General features: G+C 50.4%; 8 protein-coding genes across 8 annotated transcripts; 3 read left to right on the top strand and 5 right to left on the bottom strand.

The window, feature by feature from the left end:
- Positions 1-4468: 4468 nt before the first annotated feature.
- Positions 4469-7895, bottom strand: TRV_03866 (zinc metalloproteinase, putative; the record flags this gene model as incomplete). The annotated part of the gene is made up of 4 exons (XM_003022003.1): positions 4469-6460; positions 6492-6665; positions 6724-7461; positions 7572-7895. The coding sequence occupies 4 exons, from the start codon at positions 7893-7895 to the stop codon at positions 4469-4471; spliced, it is 3228 nt and encodes a 1075-aa protein (XP_003022049.1).
- A 275-nt stretch (positions 7896-8170) lies between these two features.
- Positions 8171-10385, top strand: TRV_03865 (uncharacterized protein; the record flags this gene model as incomplete). Its single annotated transcript, XM_003022002.1, has 3 exons — positions 8171-8334; positions 8355-8406; positions 8544-10385. 3 exons carry the CDS (start codon positions 8171-8173, stop codon positions 10383-10385), a joined length of 2058 nt encoding a protein of 685 aa, XP_003022048.1.
- Positions 10386-11515: 1130 nt separating this feature from the next.
- On the top strand, positions 11516-12612 carry TRV_03864 (uncharacterized protein; the record flags this gene model as incomplete). The annotated part of the gene is made up of 4 exons (XM_003022001.1): positions 11516-11603; positions 11700-11800; positions 11876-12301; positions 12391-12612. 4 exons carry the CDS (start codon positions 11516-11518, stop codon positions 12610-12612), a joined length of 837 nt encoding a protein of 278 aa, XP_003022047.1.
- Positions 12613-12966: 354 nt separating this feature from the next.
- TRV_03863 (ThiJ/PfpI family protein) lies at positions 12967-13689 on the bottom strand (the record flags this gene model as incomplete). The annotated part of the gene is made up of 1 exon (XM_003022000.1): positions 12967-13689. The coding sequence occupies one exon, from the start codon at positions 13687-13689 to the stop codon at positions 12967-12969; it is 723 nt and encodes a 240-aa protein (XP_003022046.1).
- A 364-nt stretch (positions 13690-14053) lies between these two features.
- Positions 14054-16588, bottom strand: TRV_03862 (uncharacterized protein; the record flags this gene model as incomplete). Its single annotated transcript, XM_003021999.1, has 1 exon — positions 14054-16588. The coding sequence occupies one exon, from the start codon at positions 16586-16588 to the stop codon at positions 14054-14056; it is 2535 nt and encodes an 844-aa protein (XP_003022045.1).
- Positions 16589-16846: 258 nt separating this feature from the next.
- TRV_03861 (uncharacterized protein) lies at positions 16847-19533 on the top strand (the record flags this gene model as incomplete). The annotated part of the gene is made up of 5 exons (XM_003021998.1): positions 16847-16987; positions 17049-17296; positions 17349-17651; positions 17710-17814; positions 17853-19533. 5 exons carry the CDS (start codon positions 16847-16849, stop codon positions 19531-19533), a joined length of 2478 nt encoding a protein of 825 aa, XP_003022044.1.
- A 177-nt stretch (positions 19534-19710) lies between these two features.
- On the bottom strand, positions 19711-21473 carry TRV_03860 (uncharacterized protein; the record flags this gene model as incomplete). The annotated part of the gene is made up of 2 exons (XM_003021997.1): positions 19711-21324; positions 21447-21473. 2 exons carry the CDS (start codon positions 21471-21473, stop codon positions 19711-19713), a joined length of 1641 nt encoding a protein of 546 aa, XP_003022043.1.
- Positions 21474-21688: 215 nt separating this feature from the next.
- Positions 21689-23839, bottom strand: TRV_03859 (uncharacterized protein; the record flags this gene model as incomplete). The annotated part of the gene is made up of 1 exon (XM_003021996.1): positions 21689-23839. One exon carries the CDS (start codon positions 23837-23839, stop codon positions 21689-21691), a length of 2151 nt encoding a protein of 716 aa, XP_003022042.1.
- Between the last annotated feature and the right edge of the window lie 49 nt (positions 23840-23888).

Here is a 23888-nt window from a genome sequence, read left to right as displayed (position 1 = left end):
GGTAGGAGTAGTAGAGAGAGAGAGAGAGAGAGAGAGCAAAGAAGGGGAAAAAGAAAGAAAGACTTGTGGCAGAGGCAGAGGATATTTTGCATGCTCGGTTGATCGTCCCAGCCAGTTAGAATCAGCCTTCACCTCCCTCGCCACAACCAAGAAACGAATAGGGATATCTGTTCAGCCCCCTGAGATTTAAGGGTATTGGTCGGGTAGAGGTTGCACCTGGCCCGCACGAGCAGGATACCTCACAGATACTCCTCCGTACAAACTCCGCGATCGATAGAACTATATTATGGAGCCCAAAAAAAGAAGCAGAAGAAGGTTAACAGATTCAGCGGATAAACTCTCCATTTCTTCTTGTCTTACTTTTTTGCACTTTCTCACCTTCTTTTCCCTGCTGCCATTTCGTATCGGTCGAGGACTGGAGTGTTTCTCATACCCCATCGACTACTGGCTAAATTCCCTGACCCAAGTCCGATTGAATTGCAATTTCATCTGCTCGCTTCCCGGGAGAGCTGCAAGACGAGCGGATAAGGCCCACCCTCCCGGTATTTGGATTTGGGGGGAGATGGAGCAGGGAATATTGGGGGTTTCAACAATGGGAAGAATTGAAAACGCAACAAAGAAAAAGGAAAAGGAAGTCTTTTCTGCGGGGAAACAGATATGCTATTGGGACCTGTGTCCAGGGACCTGGCTCTGTCGCTGCCATCAAAGCACCATTCCCGTCGCCGGTACCTAAATTTTGGGATATGGTTCCAACGCTCTACACGGATACCTGGAACCTGGGAGGACGAGTATGGAGCATCCAAAGAAAAAAAAAAAAAAAAGAAATAGAAAGATATAGGGTGCAGTATTAACTGCTTTTCTTCTTCTTCTTCTTTTTTTCTCTGTCTACCCTAGAGACACTCTGGATATCCTTCCCGGAAGGTTGTTTTTTGACGTTAAAACAAGGCGCGAGAGTTTGAAGCCGACGGACGGAAAGAAACAATAATGAGGGAACACGTAGAAAAGGAAGCAGGCAAAAGAAACAGCAGAAGCCCAATCTAGGCTTTCGGCATGAACAGACCGTCTCTCTTGTTGTTGCTCTTGCTGATGCTGCTGTGGTATCCCATGCCTGTCTGTCTGTCCCACCGGCGTATAGTTATAGACATTACCTGACTCAGGGGTTCTCCATACAGGGTCCAACTGACCACTATCAAAAACTACCCAATGTCAGAAAAAAAAAAAGATGGATTTGACCACTCCCATGCGTCGACTCAGGCTCGAGCTCGCTTCTGCTTTTCCTATTCCCCCGTTTGCTGCCGGCTACCTGCCCTCCCTTGGGAGCCCCCCACGCACAGTGGGCATGACATGGCTCTCCGGCTCTCGGGAAGGCCGTCTCAAAATGTATATGCAGTAGTTATGCAGCGTATGGCATCTCATCATAAGCAATAGCGTACGGAGTACCTGACGTATCCAACAGGCCCCTCTCCCCAACTACGTACCCTACAAGTAGCCACCAGCGAAACTAGCAGAAGTAAAAGAGGTCTGCAGAATGTGTTGAATAATGAGTTGCTATGTCGACTGCATCCTTAAACAGGGAAAGGGAACACAGCATCCGAGGCACTTGGTCCTGCAGGCAGGCTGCATGATGCACTCTCGATCCCCGATCTCCCCTTAGCTGCTTGCCTCCCCACACAGCCATCCGCAAATCAGTGCTCGCATCTATCAAACCAGCCAGCAGCCAAGAGAGGAGAGGGAGTAACGGATCTGCCCCTATAGTCATTCGAGTGTCTAGTGACCTGTGGCGCAGGCATTGGGCGGTGCGAGCCGTGCCACCACCTGATAGATACCCAGATCAGCCACTACTGCATGTGAGAGTGCCTCCCTCCCTCCAGATAACTAGTTAACTAGTTTACAAGTGCTCTCTCGGGCTGGCATCGATGCTTGTCCTGCTTGCTGGAGGGAGCGAAGTTTGAAGCAGATAGTACAACTACGTGCGAACTATATCGACATCTGTACACCCATCCACCCATCCACCCCAGCCAGCCGGCCGGCCGGCCGGCCTTCTGAACAGATGCGAAAGAAAAACAAAACAAAACAGAGCAAATTAATACCCCGATCCCCCAAACCCACAAACCATAAAACGCAGGCCGATCTCATTTGATCTCAGTCTGGAGGGTGAGGGACCAGAGATCCAGCTCCAGAGCCATGGCCCGGCACAGATCACGGTATCACCAGCTCCAGCAGCATCATTGATCACGCCGGTCTAGGTAAGGTAGGTAGGCAGGTAGGTAGGTTAAGTACGTACGCATTTTAGCGTGATCGGTTAATCGACGAACTGAAAATAAGGACCCAAGAAAGAGTAAAATAGAATGATAGATAGTTAAAGTGTTGGAGGTCGATGACTGGCTGTAGCTTTCGCACGGAGCCTCAAAAAGGGGCAAAAGGTAGCGCTCGTCCAAAGCATAAAATGTTGCTGCTTTGCGCCCTCGCCTGCTAATCTACCTGGCTGGCTGGCTGGATATCTGGCTGGCTGGATAGATGGTTGTAAGTTATGTACATAAGATAAGTACTTTGAGATCGTTCGGTAGAGATTCGTCCGTTTGGTAGAGCGCAGAGCACGTACCGTGGTTAGGGAGAGTCCGCTGATCATATACGCACATACACATACACAGGCAGGGGGAGAGGGAGAGAGAGGGAGGAAGGGATTCGCACCCCCTCCCCCTTTTTTTTGCTTCTGCTGATGTGAGTGATATCACAACGCTGCTGCTGCGGGATAAGAACTAGACGCCGATGCTGGAGATCAAGTCAAAGGTCGATCAAGTCTGGTCGGCAGACGGCTGGCGTGGTAGACATGTCGACAGGCAGGGGCAGACAGGTAGACGTGTAGAGCAGACACACATCAGGCAAGGAGAGACGAGACAAGACGGGACGAGACGAGAGCCGTATAGGAGGCGAAAGACAGGGGCAGATAGTAAAAGGCAAAAGTCATTTGATCATAGTATTTTTGTTTGGTACCGTCCAGGGGTGTAAGTAAGTATGTAATGCAACTAGGAACGGCAGAGAGCAGAAGCGAAGTAGTAAGAAGTAAAGTAGAACAGAGTGTAAGTAGGTTGGTAGGTAACAAGAACAGAACAAACCACATGCTCCCATATTGTGTAAACAGAAGAGAAGTAGAAGGAGGCAGAAGCGGGAGAAAGGAGGGACAAAAAAAAAGGAACAGAAATTAGTTTCTAGTCCTCCCATAATTTACCACAAAGCCTACCCATCTCCCTGGTATTCCCCCCTCCCTAGATGCCGTTTTAATTTTGAAGTTTTTTTTTATTGGATTTTGGAATTTGGAATTTGGAATTAATGCTGTGTGGCTGGATTGTTGCCTGGTGTGATATTTGATTAGAGCGGACGGGAGGTTGCAGGTCGAGACGGGCGAAATGAGAAATGAGAAAAGGGGTGGCGGGACGAAAGGAGCCCAGCCGAGCCGGGCTCATGCTCATGCTCATGCTTATGCACCGGGGGAATTGTAAATGAACCAAAGGGAAAAAAGCCGACGATGTACCGAGTAAAGGAAGTAGAGTAAAAGCGTGGAATGGGGAGTAGTAACGCAGCAGAGCGAGAGGGGGGTACGAATCTGGGTCGTGCAGCCAATCCACGGTTTGAGATCGGTGATCGAGATAGATAGACCGTGTAAAGGTGTAATTGATGTAACCTCCTCCGCCCCCTTCCCCTCCCCCGCTCATTGCACGTCGAATGAAAGTGAACAGGAGGCAGCAAGGAAAACAAAGAGAAGCAGAAGAGGGAGAGAAAAAAAGAAAAGGAGCTCAAGTCTGGACGTTGTTAGCTGCTTGTCTTGTCTGGTCGTCGTGAGTTGAGCCTCCAGCGATCATGAAATGTTTGGTACGGTGCACGAGCCTCGAGGAGGGCGGGGAGGGATTAGTGTTAGTGGATAAGAAGGATGGAGGACGTGCTCGCGTTTCCGGATGTAGATAGAAGAGATTGATTGCAAAAAAAGGGGGAGGGGGAGGTTAGGAGGATTGGGGGGGAAAAAGTAGGCTGGCTAGCTTGATGCTGGGCCTGAGGGTCGGTGCCAGTGAAAAGTGTAAAAAAAAAAGAAAAACAGAAGAATGTAGTGGTGAAAGTCGAATCAGATCAAATATGCAAGGGTTGAGTTGTGGATGCTGCTCCGATCCATGGGTTCGATGGTAGAGGCGGCGCAGCGTAGTGTAGCCATAGCGCTGCATGAACCTTTCTTAGCGTACCAGAAAAATCCGTTGGTATGTACGGGGTGCAGGGATTGGCATTGTTGATGCTCGGTGATGTAAGTAGTAGAGAGTGGGTTGAGAATGATCTAGATGCAGACGAATGCCTCCCTCCCGTCTATCGCGCAATGATAAGAGAAAATCCCATGATGCCGGGGTTCATGCCTGTGCCTACGGTGCCTGTGACTCCCGTTATTCTGAAACCCTTGGGGGTGACCAGAGTACCACTGGAGAAATTAGTATTGACAAACCGAGGTAGGAGTAGGGGGGGTATGGACATACCCCTGAGTTGCCTTGGAACATCCATAAACGCCAGACCGTCTACCGAAACTAGTAAGAATCCCAATGCCGTGTACTCCGTCTTTGTCGGCGCGGAGATGGAAGCCCATCATCATTTCACCTCGCCGTGATTCTAAGCAGTTAGATATAATCAAAGTAGAGAGAAGTAGAGGGAAGAAGTAGAGAGAAGAAGAAGAGAAGAACTTACCAATTGTGTATTCGTCGTCAATCATGGCCTGCCCCCTGGAGCCAAAGAGCTGGCTGCTGCTGTCTTCATAGCGGAACTCAATGCCTGCAATTGTTGCCTTGGACGAACCGCCAGGATCCGAGCCGGGTTTCTCCGTTGAATACACTCTTATCGTAGTGACAGGCTTGTTTGTCTCGAAGAAGACGTCCTGTTTCTCTAGAAAGCCCTGCAGAGTGTCTGCCGGCATGTATGGAAGGTAGTTTACCTGTTCACTGCCGGTGACGGTGGGTATCTTGACGCACCAGTCCTTGGCCTTGCTGGCAGTCAGAACGGAGAGGTCTGAGACGTTGAGAATGGAGAGACAGCCCGAGTAGATGCGTAGACGGATGAGCTTGGACTTTCTGGCGCTGTCGGGCAGCTGGGCTCTGATCTCGGCCTCTGTGAAGCTGGCTTCCTTTGGAATGCCGCTGTTGCCAGCGCTGGAATCGACGTACTCGATAAAGGCAGCAGGGGTATCAGTCTGTGAGGCAGTGAAGATCTCGATAAAGGCAATGCCGGCACTGGAGGTGGCGAGCATCTTCTCGCCGTCGACGGACCAGAGCTGGATGATGTCAGAGGAGGGACAGCTGGGGTCGTTGGGCATCTTGAAGCAAGGGTGGAAGCGGAATCTGAGGGCGTCGAGACGGTTCCAGCGGCATTCGTCTGGCTGGAGGAGCAGACGGGCGCCCTGTTCCTTGGTGCGAGTCGAGTAGGGCTCCCAGGTCATGAAGGTCCGGTTGAAACGCAGGTAGTCGGAGCCCATGATTCCCGAGTCAGAGTCGGTACAGCCGAAGAGGTGGCCGACCTCGTGCAGGTGGCGGCCGAGCGAGGAGCTGGCGGTCTCCCAGTTGCTGCCGCACTCGTTGTTGTGGTTGGCAACGTAGGCGGTGTCTGTGCGGGCGCAGTCTGAGAAGCAAGGGACGATATCCTGGAGACAGGCCGGGTAGCTGTGCAGGCCGTGGGAGCCGAACAGGGCGAGCTTGAGGTCGGCGGACTGCGAGGATCCCAGGGCCGCATGAGCCGTCAGGGACTTGGTGTTGCTGTCCCAGTGGGTGTCGAGCAAGAGGGCCGAGACGTAGCGCTGCTCTCCGGGACGCAGGTCAAAGTACTTGCGCACAGCGTCCATGGCGACCTTGAACAGGCCGTCTTCGGTAGAAGTAGAGGTAGCATTAGAAGAAGATGCACTGCTGAGAGCTCTCAGCTGCTGGACGGTCTGGTCGCAGCGGATGATATGGACCTTTGCCTCGCTGCGCATGATGCTGTTCTCGGGGTCTCGCCCGCTGAGGCTGCCGGTCTGCCACTCTTCCTCGAAGTGGAAGCATCTGCGGCCAAAGTTGTGTCTGTACATCTGCTCGCCGGTGAAGGCCTGCCAGAGATAGGCGGCCATCCGGAACTTGCGGACGGCATGGTCGAGGTCGTTGGCGGCCTTCTTGCTGCTGGCGGGCGCGGCGTCGTAGTGTGCCTGGGAGTCTGAGCCGAGCAGGATGGCGAGCTGCAGCGGCGGCGAGTTGGCCAGCGGGAGGTAGTTGACGTTGATCCAGGCGGTATGGGGCGCCGCCGAGGGGGCCTGCTTGGGCGAGACGTACTCGAGACGGACCCGGTTGGGCCCCGGGACGAGGTGGACGAGGGCCTTGAAGCAAGAGGCGCGGACCGGCCAGGAGATGGCGGGAAAGGAGGCGTCCTGGAGGTGGTGGACGGCGATGCTGCCATCCAGGGGCGTCTTCTGGGGGTCTCGGTCGCCTATCGTCCCGTACAGCAGCAGCAGCTTCTGGTTGACCTAGAGCAACACCCATTAGCATCTTTTCTCTTCTCTTTCCGGTTGTCTCACTACTGACCCAGGAGTTGTCGGATATCGAGAGCACTCGGGGGGCGAGCGGCGAGCTGGGAGCGATGTTCTTGGTCGAGCTGGCGGCGCTTGGATTGACGCCCTGGACTTGTTAGTTAGCCTACCATCACCACTATCACCATCACAATAAGTATACGTACGAGCATGCTGTTTCGACACGACTGCGAGGAGATGGGCACTGTGCGCTGCGGCGGCGGCGGCAGCCATCCTTCAGACTTGGACTGATAGGGAAGATGGCCGGAGGAGAGCAGCGAGGGCTTGATGGACGGCGGAGGGGTGTTCCCGCTGCTGCTGTGGACAGACGAGTCCGCGGTCGACGTCTTTGAGATGCCATTGATATTGCCATTGATATTGCCATTGCCATTGATGTTGCCGTTGCCATTGACGAGGATGCCGCCGGGACTGTTGCTGCCATTGACGAGGGAGTCGCCGGCGCTGCTGGAGGGAAGCGAGGGAGAGGGCGAGGCGTGGACGTGGACGGAGACGGGGACGGGGACGGTGGGCGCTCGCGATGCTGCCGGCTTCGAGTGAAACCCAGCCTTGGAGCGCCGGCGAAGCTCCCTGAAGAAGCCCATGCCGGAGCTCTTCTTCTCGCCAGCGACAGAGCCAGAGGCAGAGGCAGCGCCTGAAGCAGAGCCAGAGGCCATCGCGAGTCCTTTGGCTGGCGACTTCGACTGACGATGCTCTCGATGCTCTGATGTCTGGTGTCTGGAGTCTGGCTGGAGTCTGGAGTCTTCGATGGCTGAGGACACGCGAGGGAGCCGGCTGGGAGGAAGCAGGCAGGCAAGAAGGGGAAGAAGAGTCTTTCTGGTGTGAAGCCTGCAGTGCAACCAGCAGCTAGATGTCTTTCTTCTTCTCTTCTTCTTCTTCTTCTTCTTCTATGTTATTGTTTATATATTTATTTATATAAAAGGAATAAGGGAAGAAGAGGAGGACGTCTTCACTGGCCTGCGTCGACTGGCAGGCTCAACCATCGGGACTTTTTCACACAGAAAAGACAGCAGAAAGGGGACAAAAGACAGAGACAGAGAGAAGAGACAGAGAGACAGAGAGAGAGGATGATCAGGATGGAGACAGGGGCAGCAGAGGGCAGCAAAAGGAGAAGAGCTGCTGGGACATGCTTGCTTTGCCTGAGGGTGGCGGCAGGAAGAAGAAACAGCAGCCAAAAGATACAGCCAGAGAGACGGAGATACAGAGAGACAGCCAGAGAGATAGACGCAGAGACGGAGAAGACAAGAGAAGAGCCAGGCAGGAAGAAGAAGAAGGCCTTGGAGAGATCCAGTTTGGCCCCCGAGGGCAAAGATGGCAGCATCCCAGTTGGCCTCCGTTAAAGGCCCAGCTAAGTCTTAAAACTACGACGGCTTCTACGGCTTCTACGGCTTCATCGGCTTCTACAACTAGTTACAGCTTCTGCCTCATCTACCTCATCGGCTTGACTGCTTCAGCTACTGTCACGATAAGACTCTGGCGATCCTGTTTCACCGGCCAAAAGCAACGCCAGCGAGCTCCATCGAGGGACCCAGCAGCGGCAGCCAGCGATGCTGCAGATTGGCTGGGACGGCAGCCTGCTGGGGCGGCATCTTCAGCATGCTCAGCATGTCCAGCAATTTTTTTCAGGCAAATAAGAAAAAGGGACAAGCAGGGCAGCAGCAGGGCCAATCAGCCAGGCCGTCGCTGGAAGATGCGGAAGACTTCAGGCCGGCATTACGCAGCTCTCTGGCTAGTTATCTCAGTGGCAATGAATGCCAATAGTATAATACTTAGTCCGTAGTCGAGATGGAGTTGATACTCAATTGATTGATACTCGGTCAATTGACAGCAAAGTAGATAGAGTAAAGATAATAGAGATAGAAAAGTAATAGAGAAGAAGAGAATAGAGATGTCCCTGTCCCTGCATCGCTTTGGCTTCTGTTCCTGTCCTGGCTGCGGCTGCTTAGTGGTTGGTTGACTATTTACTTAGTGGCTGGCCTTCTTTGCTTGTCTTTTCTTCTTCCTCTTCTTCCTTTGCCAGCACAGCCAGACAGACTCCACAGACAGACAGCAGAGAAGCAGACTGATAGCTGGACAGCAGAGAGACAGCAGAGAGACAGCAGAAGAGAAAGATAGACAGTCAATTTGCTGCAGTTGTTCTTGCTGGCTGTTGGCGCGCCCTGACTCCGCGATACGCCAGAAAACTCTGCAGACAGACTCCAGACAGAGACAGAGACTCCAGACAGCAGACAGCAGACAGCAAATACAGAACAGGAGACAACAGGCAGGATACAGAATAGGATACAGGATACAGAGAGGAAGAGGAAGAGGATATTATTGGAGAGAGAAGACGGCGTTGGTCGACTTGGACGCTGGATTACGAGCCGGGATGTCCATCACCTCGCCCTCCGCCTCTGCAAAGAAGGCCATCCACAAGATTGACATCGCCCAGGTAGGCCTCGTTTCTTCTTCTTCTTCTTCTTCTTATTCTCTTCTTCTTCAGTGGCTAACAGTTGTACAGGTCTCGCTGAATCTCCAGGACCGGCTGGGACTCGCCAAAGTCCGCTACGAGCGTCTTCACGGCCTCCGCAGAGACAGCGACTCAGACACCGACAGCCGCCCCCAGAGCCAGCAGCAGCAGCAGCAGCAGCAGCAACAGCAACAACACCTCTACGGCCAGCACAATGGCTTCCCCAGCGAGACAGGCTCCGACTGCTCCTCGTCGGACTCGGCAGACGCCCGCTACTCGACGCCCTTCACCTCCTCGCCCGTCCGCTCCCCGATGCTGAGCAGGGAGCTGCCCCGGTCCGCCCGCAGCAGACATGCCGCCACCTTCGACATCAAGACGATGCAGTGCATGACCTCGGGCGGCAGCTCGCGCAAGAGACGGCGCTGTGATCCGGCCATTGCACTCGCAGCAGCAGAGAGAGGAGACTCGGGACGCCGCCGTCAGACCGTCCCCAAGATGCCCCGGCTCTCCTTCAACGGCGGCAGCAGTGCCTCCGCTGCACCGCACTCCTCCCCCTTGCTCAGACGGCAGCACCAGCGACGGACCTACCAGGCCATGCCCTCCTTCGTCTCCGAGACAGACACCATCCCGGATCCCGACATCGACAGCACCGACATCGATCCCCAGCTATCATCCCGGCGTCATCATCTTCATCATCATCTTCACGAAGAAGACGAAGACCACCACCAACAACAACAACAGCCATGCACGCCGCCTCCTCGACGCAGCCGCTTCACCCACGCAGACGACGACGCTGCAGCTTCAGGCTCCGGCGCAGACCTGCTCCTCTACCTCGCCAACTCGCCCACTCCAGCAACCATCAACGGCAAGCCTGCCACTACAACGACAGCAACGACAACAACTACTATTACTACAACCACTGCTAGCGGCAACGACTTCCTCCCCTCGACGCCGCCAACCCAGCACGCCGCTCCCTACCAGCTGCTCTCCACGCCCACGCCCTCCCAGCCCTTCAACTTTGCAGACTTTGTCAACGTCACTCCCAGCCCGGCCCAGCGAGGATGGTCTGCCTCCAACGGCACCTCTCGCACCCCGCTCACCACCGCCACCGCCGCTGCCGCTACTACTACTACTAATACTACTAATACTACTGCCTCTGCGTCCGGGGGAGCTGTCTCGCGCACTCCTCGCACCCCTCGCACCACCAAGGACGTCCGCAAGAGACTCAACTTTGACGCCCTCGCGCCCCCCAGCCCCGTCAGAGGCTCGACCAAGCGTCACAACACTTCTACTCATGCTGGCCCTGCTTCGTCTGCTGCGGCCGGTCTAGCACTACAGCTCGGCGAGGAGTTGCCCATATAAATCGTTTTCTTTCGTTCTCTTCCTTTTTACTCCTTTTCCTCTTTTTTCCCTCTTACGTCCTTCCGTTCGATCTACTTGTGATGCAGATACATGAACCAGATACACTCGGCGGTCTTGTTTGTCAGGTTATTATTCTCTTTTTTCCTTCCTTGTCTTGCTGTACAACACCTTTCCACCTTTTCCCCTTTGCACTTCTACTTCTTCCCCATCTACCTCTTACTCTCTGCCATCTGCTCAACATACTTAATATCCCCGTCGCCTTATCTTACTTCTCTTCCCCAACACTCCGGTCACTTTGTTATCCTTGTCTGGAGTACCCTGCCTGCCTAGCCTGTATGTATGTAACCTGTAGCCTGTAGCCTGTCCCTGACCAGCCATGACTGAATACTGAATACTTTATCGACTTCTCTCTTTCTCTTCCTTTTCAATAATGACTTCGTGACTTCATCGTCGTCTCTTTCTCTTTCTCTCTTTCTCTATCAAAATTCTTTTTCTTTTTTTCTTTTTTTTCTTCTTTTTTCCTTGTTTTCGCGTCAAACTCTAAATCTCATTATCGCGTCAGGCGCGTCGACGCGTCAGGTTCGTGTAGCTTATGTAAGAGATTAGTCATCTGTATTATATAATACAATCGCATTACGTCATCGTCAACTCTTGAATCTCGAAGATAAAAAGAAAAAGAAGAAAAAGAAGATAAAAACAAGTTGAAGTCATCGAAGAGTTCTGATATTGCAATTGGAATCGAAGAAAGCAGAGACGATGATGTGACGACGAACTCCGAGGTCGAGATCGAGTTTGTCAGCATCGCTTTCGATACGAGATGGGCCACCCCGGCAGCACACACCATTGGCCGGCCGCGGCACTTAGGCTCTCCTGCTAGTTATCCATGTGGGCTCCATCGACTGGCGCGGAGAATATATCGATCAGAGTAAGCGGGACGGAGTCCTTCCATCGATCAAATCGTGGGGGAGCACAGGACTGACTCATGCCCGGGTTATTTTTCTATTAGTATATAAAGGGCGTACCACCCTCCTCGAGCCGGAGTTGAGCTCTCCTCGACGTCGCACAGCTCCATCTCCCGCGCTTGCACAGAGACACACTATCCAACACATCCAACAAACACCACCGTCATGATGCAGCACCAGAACCAGAACCAGGACAAGGACAAGGACCACGATCCGAGCCAGCTCAAGCTCATTGGAGCCTACACCCGCTACTCCAGTGCGTTTCTCTTCCCCCCCCCCCCCCAGAATATGAAATGAAATTTGCAAAAAACAGCAACATCAAATAGTCCGTCTACTAGTCCGCCAAACCTAGGCCTAACCTTCTTCTTTCTCCCAGGCTGGACTGCTCGTGTAGCTGTGCTGCTCGACTACTACCGCATCCCGCACCAGTCCGTCCTGCTTTCTCTCCCAGAGGTACCCTCTACATCCCATCGTTCACAGCGTACAGCAGTATAATACCCCCGCCCCCTCTCTTACACGTTACTCTAGTCCACCAAACTATCGAAATCCGGCCTGGTGCCCGCTCTAGAAGTGCCTGCTCTGGGACCCCAGTTCCAAATAAACGACTCCCTCGCCATATGCGAATACCTCGCTGAAGCATACCCCGATCTGCCCCTCTGGCCCAAGGACGCTGCATTGCGCGCCCAGGCCCGCACTGCAGTCGCACAGATGCACTCTGGCCTCTGCACCGTGCTACGGGCTTCTTACCCCACCAATGCTCTGGCAAAGTACACCGGCGCCATACCTCTGTATGACGGCGCGGCCAGAGAGGTGGGGAACTGTCTGAAGCTCTGGGGCCAGAGCAGACGGCTCACGCACGCCAGGCTTGCCGAGCTCGGCCAGGAGGGCGAAGACGAGGGCTTCTTGTTTGGGAAGTTCGGCATTGCGGATGCCTTCTTCTGGCCGGTCTTATGGGTGGGTTGGCCCCCTCCTCCCTTTTTGTTCCACTACTTTTTGTTTCTATTATTGCAGTGGTAATTACGTCTGACTGTTTCGTGCTTCAGCGTTTCCGATCTTATAATCTGCCTCTCACCGGTGCTACCCCGGAAGCTCTCGAGTGGATGAAACGTATGTGGTCCCATCCCAAGATCAAGGAGATTGTCCATGCATACTACCTGCAAAAGGAACGTCCTGAGACTACCATCTCGCACTACGATGATATCTTCAAGGGTAACCCTGACATCCAGTTTGGTTGGTTCCCCGAGGACTGGGAGTTCTCTGCGTAGTCTTACCCTTCTTATAGTACCATGAGATGAAAAAGGTGAACGGTAAATTCACTTGGTTTTTACGTAGATATATATATATTCGACTAGAATCAACTTAACCAGTGTTATATATCAATCTAATTAGGTGTAGTCTTCATAGAAGCGCTTTATTGATATATGCCAGGATAACCCCAATGGCCAAAAAGGGGCTGTGCATCAAAGAACTATATTGCAGAGAGGCATGCTAGCTCACAGTAGTGATACACTTTTCGAATAGGTAGATATACAACCGAAATAAAAAGTCCAACTCAGTGAGAGGAGATAAATCCCAGCAGCAGAAATCAAACTTTTTGGTTGAATGCTTTCCTTCCCCAATTAATCCAGCCCGTCAAACACTTTTATAGCATCTCTCGCCGTGTCCCTTGCACTGGCAGGATTCGCCCCCGTAACAATCCGCCCGTCAACTTTCTCAAAGTTGTCAAATGCACTGGAAGGAGCTTCGTAGTGAGCTCCCGTCGGCGCCAGACAGTCCTCAATCGTATGCACCTTGTCCTGTCTCATCTGATCAATCATTTTGAGCTCGAGCTCACCCTCAGTAGTGAAGCCAGTGACCGTCTTGTCTTTCACCACTGGCTCTTCTTCAGGGTTCTTGACGCCGGCCAGTATAGCTGGACCGTGACACACGGCTGCCACAACGCCGCCGCGGTTGTAAACGTCCGAGGCAATGGCCTGTAGGTGCTTTGCGTGAGGGAAATCATAGCATGCCCCATGGCCTCCGGCAGCGAAGAACAGACCGTACTCATGCGGAGACAGGTCTCCGGCCTTGAACATCTGGCTGTTCAGCTTCTTGTTGAATGGGTCGTTGGTATTGTGCAACACCTCCTCGTCCTCTTTGTTTAGAAATTTCTTCTCCAACGAATGCTCGTCAAAGGCAAAGGTCCCGGTCTCCGAGGCAATGTCGATATGGAACCCGGCTGACTGCAGCTCATCAAACGGGTGTAGGGCCTCAGAGAAGAACAACCCCGTCTTCTTCCCGTCGGGGTAGAAGTGAGGGTTGGCGCTGGTAACAGCAATCAAAGCTCTCCGTGGCAAAGGCATATTTTTTTGTTTGTTGTTTTCAAAGTATGGTCTAACTTATTGTTGACAGTAGTGTGTTTTTTCCTGGAGAAATCGGGGTATACAGAAATCTGCCATCGAGATGCCATTTATCCCGCATGCTCTACGGAGACTAATGACGGTCTAGTGGCAATCCCTATCTTTATGCAACGGACTGGTTGTTGCTATATTCACGACCTCGCTTGTTTGGCCCTCTGTATGACGTAATAGGTGCTAGATCTATATACGCCAATATCAACATTCAACATTCCACCCTCGCTTCCAGTGGGTGCGTTGCCCGTGTGGAAAAGTGCTTGTATAGTGATAGGTCTATATGGCCCGTCTCTCGTCAAGGAATGTGTCAAGTTCAATCTTCAGCTCGAGGCTCCGCCACCTTTGCTCTCTCCGCCTGCTTGTCCCAAAGATGGGCAAGATAGTCGGATGTGCTAGCTTCATCAATGCTCTTGTCCTCTCTCACTCTCAAGAACCTTGGGAATCGAAGGCTCAGGCCGCGTTCATCACTAACCAGTCCTATGGCTGCAGTATACGTAGGACTCAGCGTGATATCTGCAAAGGCCATCTCCCACACCTCCTGAGGTTGAAACCAAACCTCCGGCTCGCCACAGTACTCCACATAGCTTGGGCGTGAGATTATATTGTCGCTGCCTTCCGCATACTTCTCCTTATTCGCTTCATAAAACTTATCAGTGAAACCGGACATACACTTGGTAACTGCCTCGAGAGAGCCGGTTTCAGGATTTCGCACAGCAAGAAGTATCGGAGACCACCATTTGGCCTTTCGACCTTGGCCATGCCATGCCGCAATGGGAATCAAGTCTAAGGTCTCCGAAGAAGCACTATAATCCTTCTTCACTTTAAGCCAAGATTCGAGGCGTTTGTCAGGCTCGTATGTTGACAGCAGCGGCCGTTTCCGGTTCCCTCGCTGCTTCTCAGCAGTATCTGTAGACTCTTGTTTTTGATCCTCTTCGGGTGGAAGTAATTCACCATCAGGAAGAGCTGTGGCGGTATCTTCTACCTGCAACAGGCAGTCAACTGGCTTATCATCCAGAACTTTAACCATTATGCCCTCGCATTTTACTTGAAGGGCATCATTGAAAAAGTTCAGAACAGTGTCTGAATCAGATGGGAATGCATCTATACTCTTTACCCATGTAAATTGATTTGGAACCTCAACGAACAAACTCCTAAGAAGTTCTCGTCTTTCTCGGAATGTTCTGTCAAGCAGCGGCTGCCCATTCAGGTACATCAAGTCAAACGAGAATAAACAGACATTGACTTTGATACTACCTATTTCCACATTTTTCTTCGCCCGATTCGTAAGTGTTTGAAAAGGAAGCAATTCTCCGGTTTCATTATTAACAGCAACCACTTCACCTTCCATAATGAAGCTAGAAACAGCTCCAGATCGAATCTGAGGGACAAGAGACACTAAGTCCGGGTATTTATCCGTCATGAGTTCTAAATGGCGAGAGAAAATGGAGACCTTCCCCGCTGCATCGCAGTGTACCTGTGCCCTTTGCCCATCATATTTGAACTCGCAGGTAAAGGATCGGCCATGTAGCCTGGTCAACATTTGCGGAAGATCCCGTGTAATACTACCCAACATGGGTAATAAAGGAACGTGTAATGTGATGCCGCATTTCGTAAGAAGTTCAGCAGAAACACCATTTTCCAATAAACATGGAACAATCATGTTGTAGTTAGGATGCCGGGCATAGCAAGCTTTGATAGTCTCTTCCGCCTGGGAGTAGATACTTGATAACTCCTCTTTGCTCAACCTCATGAGCTCTGCGCGCGAACGTATGGGAAATGTGGCTGCCGGTGGCTTTGAGTAGAGAAACGCTCTTGCAAGTGCAATCAAAATAGTCGTTTTAACAGCTCCAATCCGGAGATGTTGAACAAGTGTACGGACGATGTATCGACTCTCCTCTGCACCTCGCGTGTCTTGGAGCAATTTCTCGACGATTCTTTGCTTTGTCTCCTGACTGCCTGTGCCTTTGCTGTTCGCAATTTTCATCAGCGCATCGTATACACTTCTGATGGTTAGCGGCTTTGGTCGTCTCAGTGTAAATGATTGCTTTTTCTTTGCTTCAAAAGCCACATCGCCAGCATCGCCATGTTTATTGTAAAGTGATTTGAGACCGTGGTTATCCAAACCATATGCTCTTTTCAATGCTTTGGATATGGCAGACCCTCCTAGCCCCAGTTCAATTGGTACGTATGGCGGAGCAAATGCATTTGTTGCCAACCACACTGCGGGAAGAAGGCTCTGTGGGTCACCAACGATTATAAGCCTAAGAAGGTTCACAAGAATATCGACTATTTTGATCCTACTCTGTGTGCCATTGACAAGAGAAAAGGCACGAGCTAAAATTGCATACGATGCTTTCCCCCCTTCCGCATCCCAGTGTGCCTGGAGTTTTTCCTTTTGCTCATGCGGATCGAATTCCAACGGACTAAGATCAAAAGGCAATGAAAATGATATGGTATCCTCAGCTGTTGAAGAGCTCTGCAGAGATAGTATTCCCTTGGGCTTATTCTCTTTTCCGGGTGTAAGAGCTAGAGTATCAGGTAAGCTGCCTTTGTCGCTGCTTGAGCTAGCATCGGCTACTTCATCAGACGCTCGCAGTTTTTCTTCCAGAAGGTTTTCCGTTGCTCTATGACCAGGCGTGGAAGATTCAGATTCATCCTGGCTTTTTTTATTCCATTCTGTCTGAAGCTTCCGGGCCAGCTGCTCGTCCGTAAGCTGATCATGCTCTGTGCTAGTGATTTGCTGTGACGTTGCTTTATTCCCTGCACGAAAATATGAAGCAATGCTCCGGGTATTCTGCGGCACCCTAGTCGAATCAACCTTTCTCTTCTTTTTTAAAGGACCGGCCATTATAAATGCTTTTGCATTCTGGCCTTGGATCTCCCAGGTGAGTGATGCCTGATGGAGAGGCCAGAATTATGATGTTTAGCAAATCGTGTTGATCATTGGAAGATAGTTAACTGAGGTGTTGTTGATGCCAAGACCGAGTGACGAGACCACGGGTTTTGTGCCTCCGCAAGTAACTAAAAGATAACACCAAGCGATAACTAACTATCAACCAGCCTGCTGCTTTACTCTCTGGCGTAGGAATCCGCCTGTATAGGAAATATGGCAGGTAACTTATCAGCGGAAGATGCGACAAGACTTGTTGATTTCGTGAATGATAAGATCCAGAGCATCGAAGACCTACAGAGTTTGGATACCCTTCTTCAGAGCCTCCAAGAGCAGCAAGATATCCAGAGACAACAGGTAACTGGCCCCCTTACATCCATCGAAGTATTTACTGGACTAAGATCGTTGCATTGTCTAGCTACGGGAAGCGGAGGAGATCCTTAAAAATGCCACGAAGGCTTCGAATGAGCATGCGGAGGCGGTTCGAAAAGAGGCAGAGGCATTCAAACAACACCAGGCTGATATAGACCGTCGCTTACTGGTTGTGACGCAATCGGAGCACAGCGATGAGGCGGTTCGCAAATTTGAAGATAGCATTGCTAGATTACAGAGACTCGATGTGTCTCAAGGCTATTTGGAGCTGTTAAGCTCCGTTGATCAACTGAAGTATGTACTCATGTTCTCATTATGCTAAGAAACAAGGTTAACGTGCTTGTAGTAAGGATGCGATGAAGACCATGAAATCATCCCCGCATGATGCCTTACGATCATATGCGCAGCTTCGTTCCATCGAGACGTCTATATCAACTGGCCAGGATACTGTTGAAGGGGCAACTCCGTACCTCCTTGACTATGTGACGAAAGTCTCGGGGAGTTTAAAAGACTCCATTCGTGTGGAATATACAGATAAATTACAGAATATTCTGGATAAAATGAAGTGGCCCATGAAGGAACTTCCAACGGAATCAGTGATCGATGAATGGATGCGTTGGTGTGATCTACTCCTAGAGTTTCAGGAACCGTGAGTATATAAATCAGTCCTTTAACGTGAGAATATGCTAAAAGCCTGACCCATATAGTGATTTTGCGAGCGTCACAATTAAAAAAGGCCCCGAAGACCAATCTGAGTTGCCGATTCTACTTCCCCTAGAAGTCATGTCTCGACCCCTAGAGCTTCGGTTTAAGTATCACTTCAGTGGTGACAGACCTACAAATAGGCTAGACAAGGTATTCTCTTCTTCCCACAATACAATGGAGTTGATTTTTTATTAACCCACCCCAAGCCAGAATACTTCATGTCCCATGTATTGGATTTAATCAACACTCATGCTGAGTTCTTTTCCGCATATTTGCAACCAATATTGAACAGAAGAGCACTTAATGGCGCTCCAATGCTCCGGTCGCTATACTCAGATGCCGTCTCGTCGTTTATATCCTCCCTTTTGCCAATGGTACGGCAAAAAGCATCAAGTCTACTGCCGACAGTATCCAAGCACCCTCAAGCTTTCAGCCATTTAATTCATGAATTGATGAATTTTGATAATGAACTTAAATCTTCCTGGTCTTATCCATCGAATGCAATGGAAGAAAATGCATGGAAGGGAATAACCTGGGAGATATTAACAAAAGAGAGTTGGTTCTCTGAATGGCTTCAGGTAGAGAAGAATTTCGCCCTGGCACGATACCAAAGTATCATTGATGCCGAAGATGGCGGTGAAATTGATTATGATGGAGTAGCACCCATGGCAACCAAGCCGACAAAGGCAGCTCTCCGAGTTAATGATCTTCTGGAGAATGTCACGGAGCTTTACCGACCATTGTCGTCTTTTAGTCAGAAGCTTCGATTCCTAATCGATATCCAAATCACAATCTTCGACTTATTTCACGGAAGGCTACATTCTGGTCTAGAAGCATACCTTGCTATGACATCCGCCATAGGGCGCACGGTACAGGGTTCCTCAGCCGGCCAACCTAATCTAGATGGAGTTTCTGGCCTAGAGAGACTATGCAGGATATTTGGATCTGCCGAATATCTTGAGAAGAAGATGCAGGACTGGGGAGATGACGTTTTCTTCCTTGAACTTTGGTATGAGCTCCAGGACCGGGTAGCAAGGCAAGGCCAGACTGGAAAGCCGGTGGCCGGCGCACTATCAGTGTCAGAGATTGCAGCACGAACCTCCTCGTCGGTCACCAATAACAACCATGATCACCCCAGCGATGCAGCGGAAGGTGCTCTATTCGATGAGACGGCTGCAGCATACCGCCGCCTTCGAATGCGATCTGAATCTATAATCCAATCTACAATAGCTTCGAACGTTCAGGCTTCCCTACGGCCGTATAATCAGGTATCTACTTGGGCTTCTCTGCGCTCGTCTTCTGATGACCCTGGCACTCCTACCACGCCCTCAGTAGATCTTGTGCAAACCCTACGGCTTCTCACTGCTGACTTTTCGTTTCTCTCCCGAACGCTAGCTATTGCCCCAAGACGCCGCGTTGCTAACCACGTCCTACTCGCTATCCAGACGTACATTTGGGATAACATACTGATGCGGAACTCTTTCTCTACTTCCGGCGCGGCACAGCTCTCTGTCGATATTTCCAATATCTGCGACACCGTAGATGCTGCTATAGGTGTAAAGGCTGGTGAAGAACTCGCAGCACGTACAATGAAAAAGTTACGGGACGGTTTATTCATCCTGAACCTGAAAATTAAAGCAGGAAAAGATCAACCGCCAGACACTAGTGATGCTGCTGGAACAGCGCTTGGTTTATGGGAAGCTGAAAAGAGGCTCTTTGCCAACAATGAAAGCGCGCGAGGTGTTTTATCCGAGCTTTGTATAGACACGTTGACTGAAGCTGATGCAAGATCGGTTTTGGAGAGAAGAGTGGAGGTTCGCAGTTAGATATACCCAAAACTACAACTTAAAACATGATGCATATGTTATATTCAAAGATTCTCAGTTCACCAAACCTTTTATATTCTATTTTTCACAAATATTATATACACTGAAGGTAACAATGCCGATGCTTTTGGAAACAATAAAGCCATGTATACCTCGTAGGTACATCACAGAAAAGCTTCAAAGCACAAAATCTGAGGCAGCCGGAGCGCCTTGAGGTCCACGGCCCATCTCAAGAGGGTGCTTTGGTCGCTGACCAGGTACTGAAGCCTGGTTTGAATTTACAAAGTCCCCGTTCAACTCGAGTCCACGCTGCTTCCTGACCGCTTTGGCACCCAATTGCAAAACTACTTCGACGAGTCGCTCGACTGTTTCTTTCTTAGTGTGAAGATTGACGACACATCTGAGATATTTGCCGTCTCCTTCAACTTGGGCTGCAGCCGGTGGTGCATAGTCAACCATAAATCCTTGTTCAATCAGATCATTGGCAATCATGGAAGTAATCTCTCCGTTAAGTTTTCCACGTTCTGCCTCATCTGCCACATTGTCGGAACTGTGGACCATCTGTTTGAACGGCGCATAGAAGAAACATATTTGAAAGCATGGTGGTGGATTTTCACTAAGGAGAATTAAATCCGGGGACTCCGATATGAGGTTGCAGAGATGGACAGCGACATCACTTGCAGCATCAATTCGTTCTTCGTATCCTGATGAGCCGATGTAATTCCAGTTTAGGAACATTTTCAGGGCATCACCTCGACGGCCGCATTGTAAAGTCAAATCACCCAAATCCCATACCTCGGAGCCATCAGACACATCGTTATGGAATAGATATCCTGCAGGAAGCGTGTTTGATCCGTGGAATTGAGTCATATCGGCGCCCAATAGGAACGAGCAAGTCAATGGTACTCCAAGCATTTTATGAGGATTTATGGCAATACTATCAGCCATATGCGACCCTTCAAGCTTGTGTTTCTGGCGGTTAGAAAAGATAAAAGCACCTCCCCAAGCACCATCAATGTGGAACCAGATTTTATGTTTGCGGCAAATCCCCGCGATTTCCGTAAATGGATCAAATGTCCCTAGAACTGTAGTCCCGGCAGTGGCATTGACGAAGAGTGGAGTTTTACCATCATCCTTTGCTTTCTGAATCTCCTCATCAAGCTTCTGTGGAATCATTCGTCCTTCACGGTCGACAGGTACACAGTGAACCGCGTTGCTTCCTAGGCCGATCATTTGCGCAGCTTTTTCAATGCTGTAGTGCCCATGCGCACTGGTAAATATAACAAATCGATGGTCACCCGTTCCATTCTTCTTAGTATCGGGAAATAGAGTGTTCCTTGCTACAACGATTGCTGTAGTGTTGGATGCAGACCCTCCCTGGACAGAGATTCCGCCGGCGTTGGGTCCTGTAAGACCGAAAAGCTCAGCAAATCGTCTTGTGGTCACTTTTTCGATGACCGTCAATGCTGGAGCCGACTGGTAGACGTGCACATTGGCATTCAATGTCCCAAGAAGTAACTCTGCGGCCAACCCAGGAGCGTTTGGTGATGAGTAAAGTTTGTCCAGAAATCCTTGCTGCCATGTGTTGACGGAATACTTGAGAAGGTCATCTACAGTTCGAACAAGCCCATCATGTCCCTGTCCTGAGCTTGTTAAGCCTTCACTAAACACTGCTTTGAGCTCTTCCGGTGGCTTAAAATCCAGAATCTTTGGCCGAGAATCATCATTATTCTTCTGTCCTGGAACCTGGGACGCGCGATCTGCCTGCTCAACAAATCCAACAACGCGTTCCTGGACGGAATTTAAGACCTAAAAGACATCCTTTAGCTAATTATTCTGGTAACTTAATGCCTATCCAAATGATTACAAGGCCAGAGCTGATGTCACGATGGAAAGACCACTGGGAGACTCACTTTCCGCACTTCTTCTGGCCGCTCCATTATATCTTATTGGAGACACGCTGAACTCATTTCAGACAATCGAAAGGACATAGGAAGGGTGGTTTCATGTTGGATGTGGCTGTGATCTGATATATACCTGGATTGCTACATAGGTCTATTTGCTGTATCACGTGAGTAAAGTTCCAGCCAACAAAATTTGTCATCGACATTACGTAAAGATAAACATGGCGTGACGTCATAGACGCTGCGGCTTTTTACTGCGCTTTCAGAAGGCCGCTCGGCGCCGACAGGGCCTGCTTCTTGCCGCGAGGGCCTTGTTCCCTGCTGTCTGGCTTCTCCTGTTGCTCGGCTCTTGCCGCATATCGCGCTCTGGCGAGGTCGAGCTTGCTCTTCGCCGGCTCGGCGCTCGAATCGGCAGTTGGTGCTGAGACTCTGGGGTTGTCTAGCCCCTTCGCTCTTGACATCCATTCCCCCCGTTTTCTCTTGTACAAATCCATCGACCAGTTCCTCCATACCGCCCTACCCAAGAACGAGTCGCGAAGGGCGGATTCGTTGTCCACTAGTTCCTGTGCCAATCTTTGCTTGATAAATACCAGGTCAGAGGTGGCATCCCAGAGCGCGTCGGCAACGTGAGAGCCACTGCTGTCCAGCGACAAATCGCACATCTGTCCGTAAAACTGAGGTAACAATTGTCGACGAAATTGAGTGTTGGACTTGGAAGGCTTAAGAGCCTCTTGAAGGGCACGAGACGCTGTTGAATTCTTCGCAATCTGTATTAGTATCTCGACCGGTGCAGCAAGAAAGCTGGTTTGTATCATTGTTGCAAGCCGGCCAGGTGCCTGTAACATGGCTTGTGCCAAAAGCGATCCATGGAGATGTTGAGCAGAAGTTGCAGCCTTTGGTTTCACTGATTCAGCATCCTTGTCTGTTGCCTCAACGCCTAGAATCGTCTTGAGGCGAACAAGGCCATCTTCGCCATACGCTGATTCCAATGCCTTGGCCAATGAAGTAGTATCAGCACTCCGAACTGTTGATCTGTCTATTATTGTTTTGATAACATTAAGCCTTGACCGTTGGACTAGTGAAGGTATTTCAGGGAGAATGCTTTCAATTGCTGATTGAAGATCTTCTCTGCTCACCCTCTCCAGTACTTTGATAACAACATATGAAGCTATCTCATTTCGCGCCAAAGAGCCGATCCTTTCGCGAATAATTGTTTTGTAGAATGTTTTGAAGAATTTTCCCGGGGCAACTCGAACAATCGTTTCTAGTAGTCGTGACCCAACTGGATCATAGAACAGACTGTTTAGGAAATTCACGCCCTCCTCCTTTGTTTCAAGGGTATCGTCTGGTACAAGCCTACGGAAAACAGAAGATTTGTCCTTAACTTTTTCTTTCCCCATACACCCGAGCTCTATTGAAAGAATGACTTGAAGAACAGGGCTTCCAATAGGATGGGTGGCAAGTGCCTGAAGATAGGTAGAATTCAGGCCAGCACTCAGATCTGATATCATTTTTCTTAGAGTGCTATTGAACTCCGCAGGAACTTGTCTGCTTTCCCGGATCGTTAGCTCTGCCTGAGCCGTTGACGTGATAGAATCCACATTTTCTTTTTTCCGGCTGGCAAGTACCCTCGCATTTGAATGATCAGCAAGTGGTTCACCGGCCAATATAAGGAGCAAGACCCGTATCGTATGCGAAGCAAATGACTCCGTGAGCAGATACCCCCAATTCCCTTCTAGCTCTGAGACGACGCCTAGGAACAAATCCATAGCAGGTTTTTGATTCATAGGCTCGTCCTGTTCCCCATCCTCTCCATTGGTTTCTGTGGTTTGTTTCCTATCCTTCTTTTTATCTTTGGGCTTTTCCATCTCAGACGTCACAATCGGCGCTGCGCGTATGAACAAGCACTCGCAGCAGTGACTCGCGAAGCGATGTTGAACGAGGTGTAGGAAGTGGCCCGAGAATTTCTCGAACAGGGCCTTTACCTGGTCTGGAGTAGACATTGCAATCAATTTTTCCATGAGTCTGGAGCAAGACTGGCTGCAAGCAATCTTTAATTCCTTCCCTTTGGCTTCAGTGTAAACGCTTTCAATGAACAGTCGTTTGTCGTCGTCGTCTTCGAAAGAGTTTAGCTCCAATGTCTGACTGGCTTTTGAGAAATATTCCTGCTCCTCCGTGTCAAGAAGCCCATAAAAAGGGGTGTCATCTTCCTGCCCTTGTTCTTGCTCCTTTTCGGTATCGTGAGTAACGAGGGGAATGTAGTCGTCTCCTGCTTGGACATCATTGTCTTCGTTCGTAGTTCGCTGTCGTTTTGGTGAATCGGACCCTTCTTCATCTTCTCTTTTGCGCTTCGATTGAGACTTTTCTGCCCGACGGCCTCTTTTCTTCTTTTCGCGAGGCATGATTCTGCTTATATGGCGAGGATGTTTTCTCAATATTCTTCTCCTTCCG

This window comes from Trichophyton verrucosum, assembly GCF_000151505.1.
Source record: "Trichophyton verrucosum HKI 0517 chromosome Unknown TV-F-b-06e04.M13r1, whole genome shotgun sequence".
In the NCBI taxonomy this organism is placed as follows: domain Eukaryota; kingdom Fungi; phylum Ascomycota; class Eurotiomycetes; order Onygenales; family Arthrodermataceae; genus Trichophyton; species Trichophyton verrucosum.
This window is presented reverse-complemented; position numbering and strand designations above follow the sequence as displayed.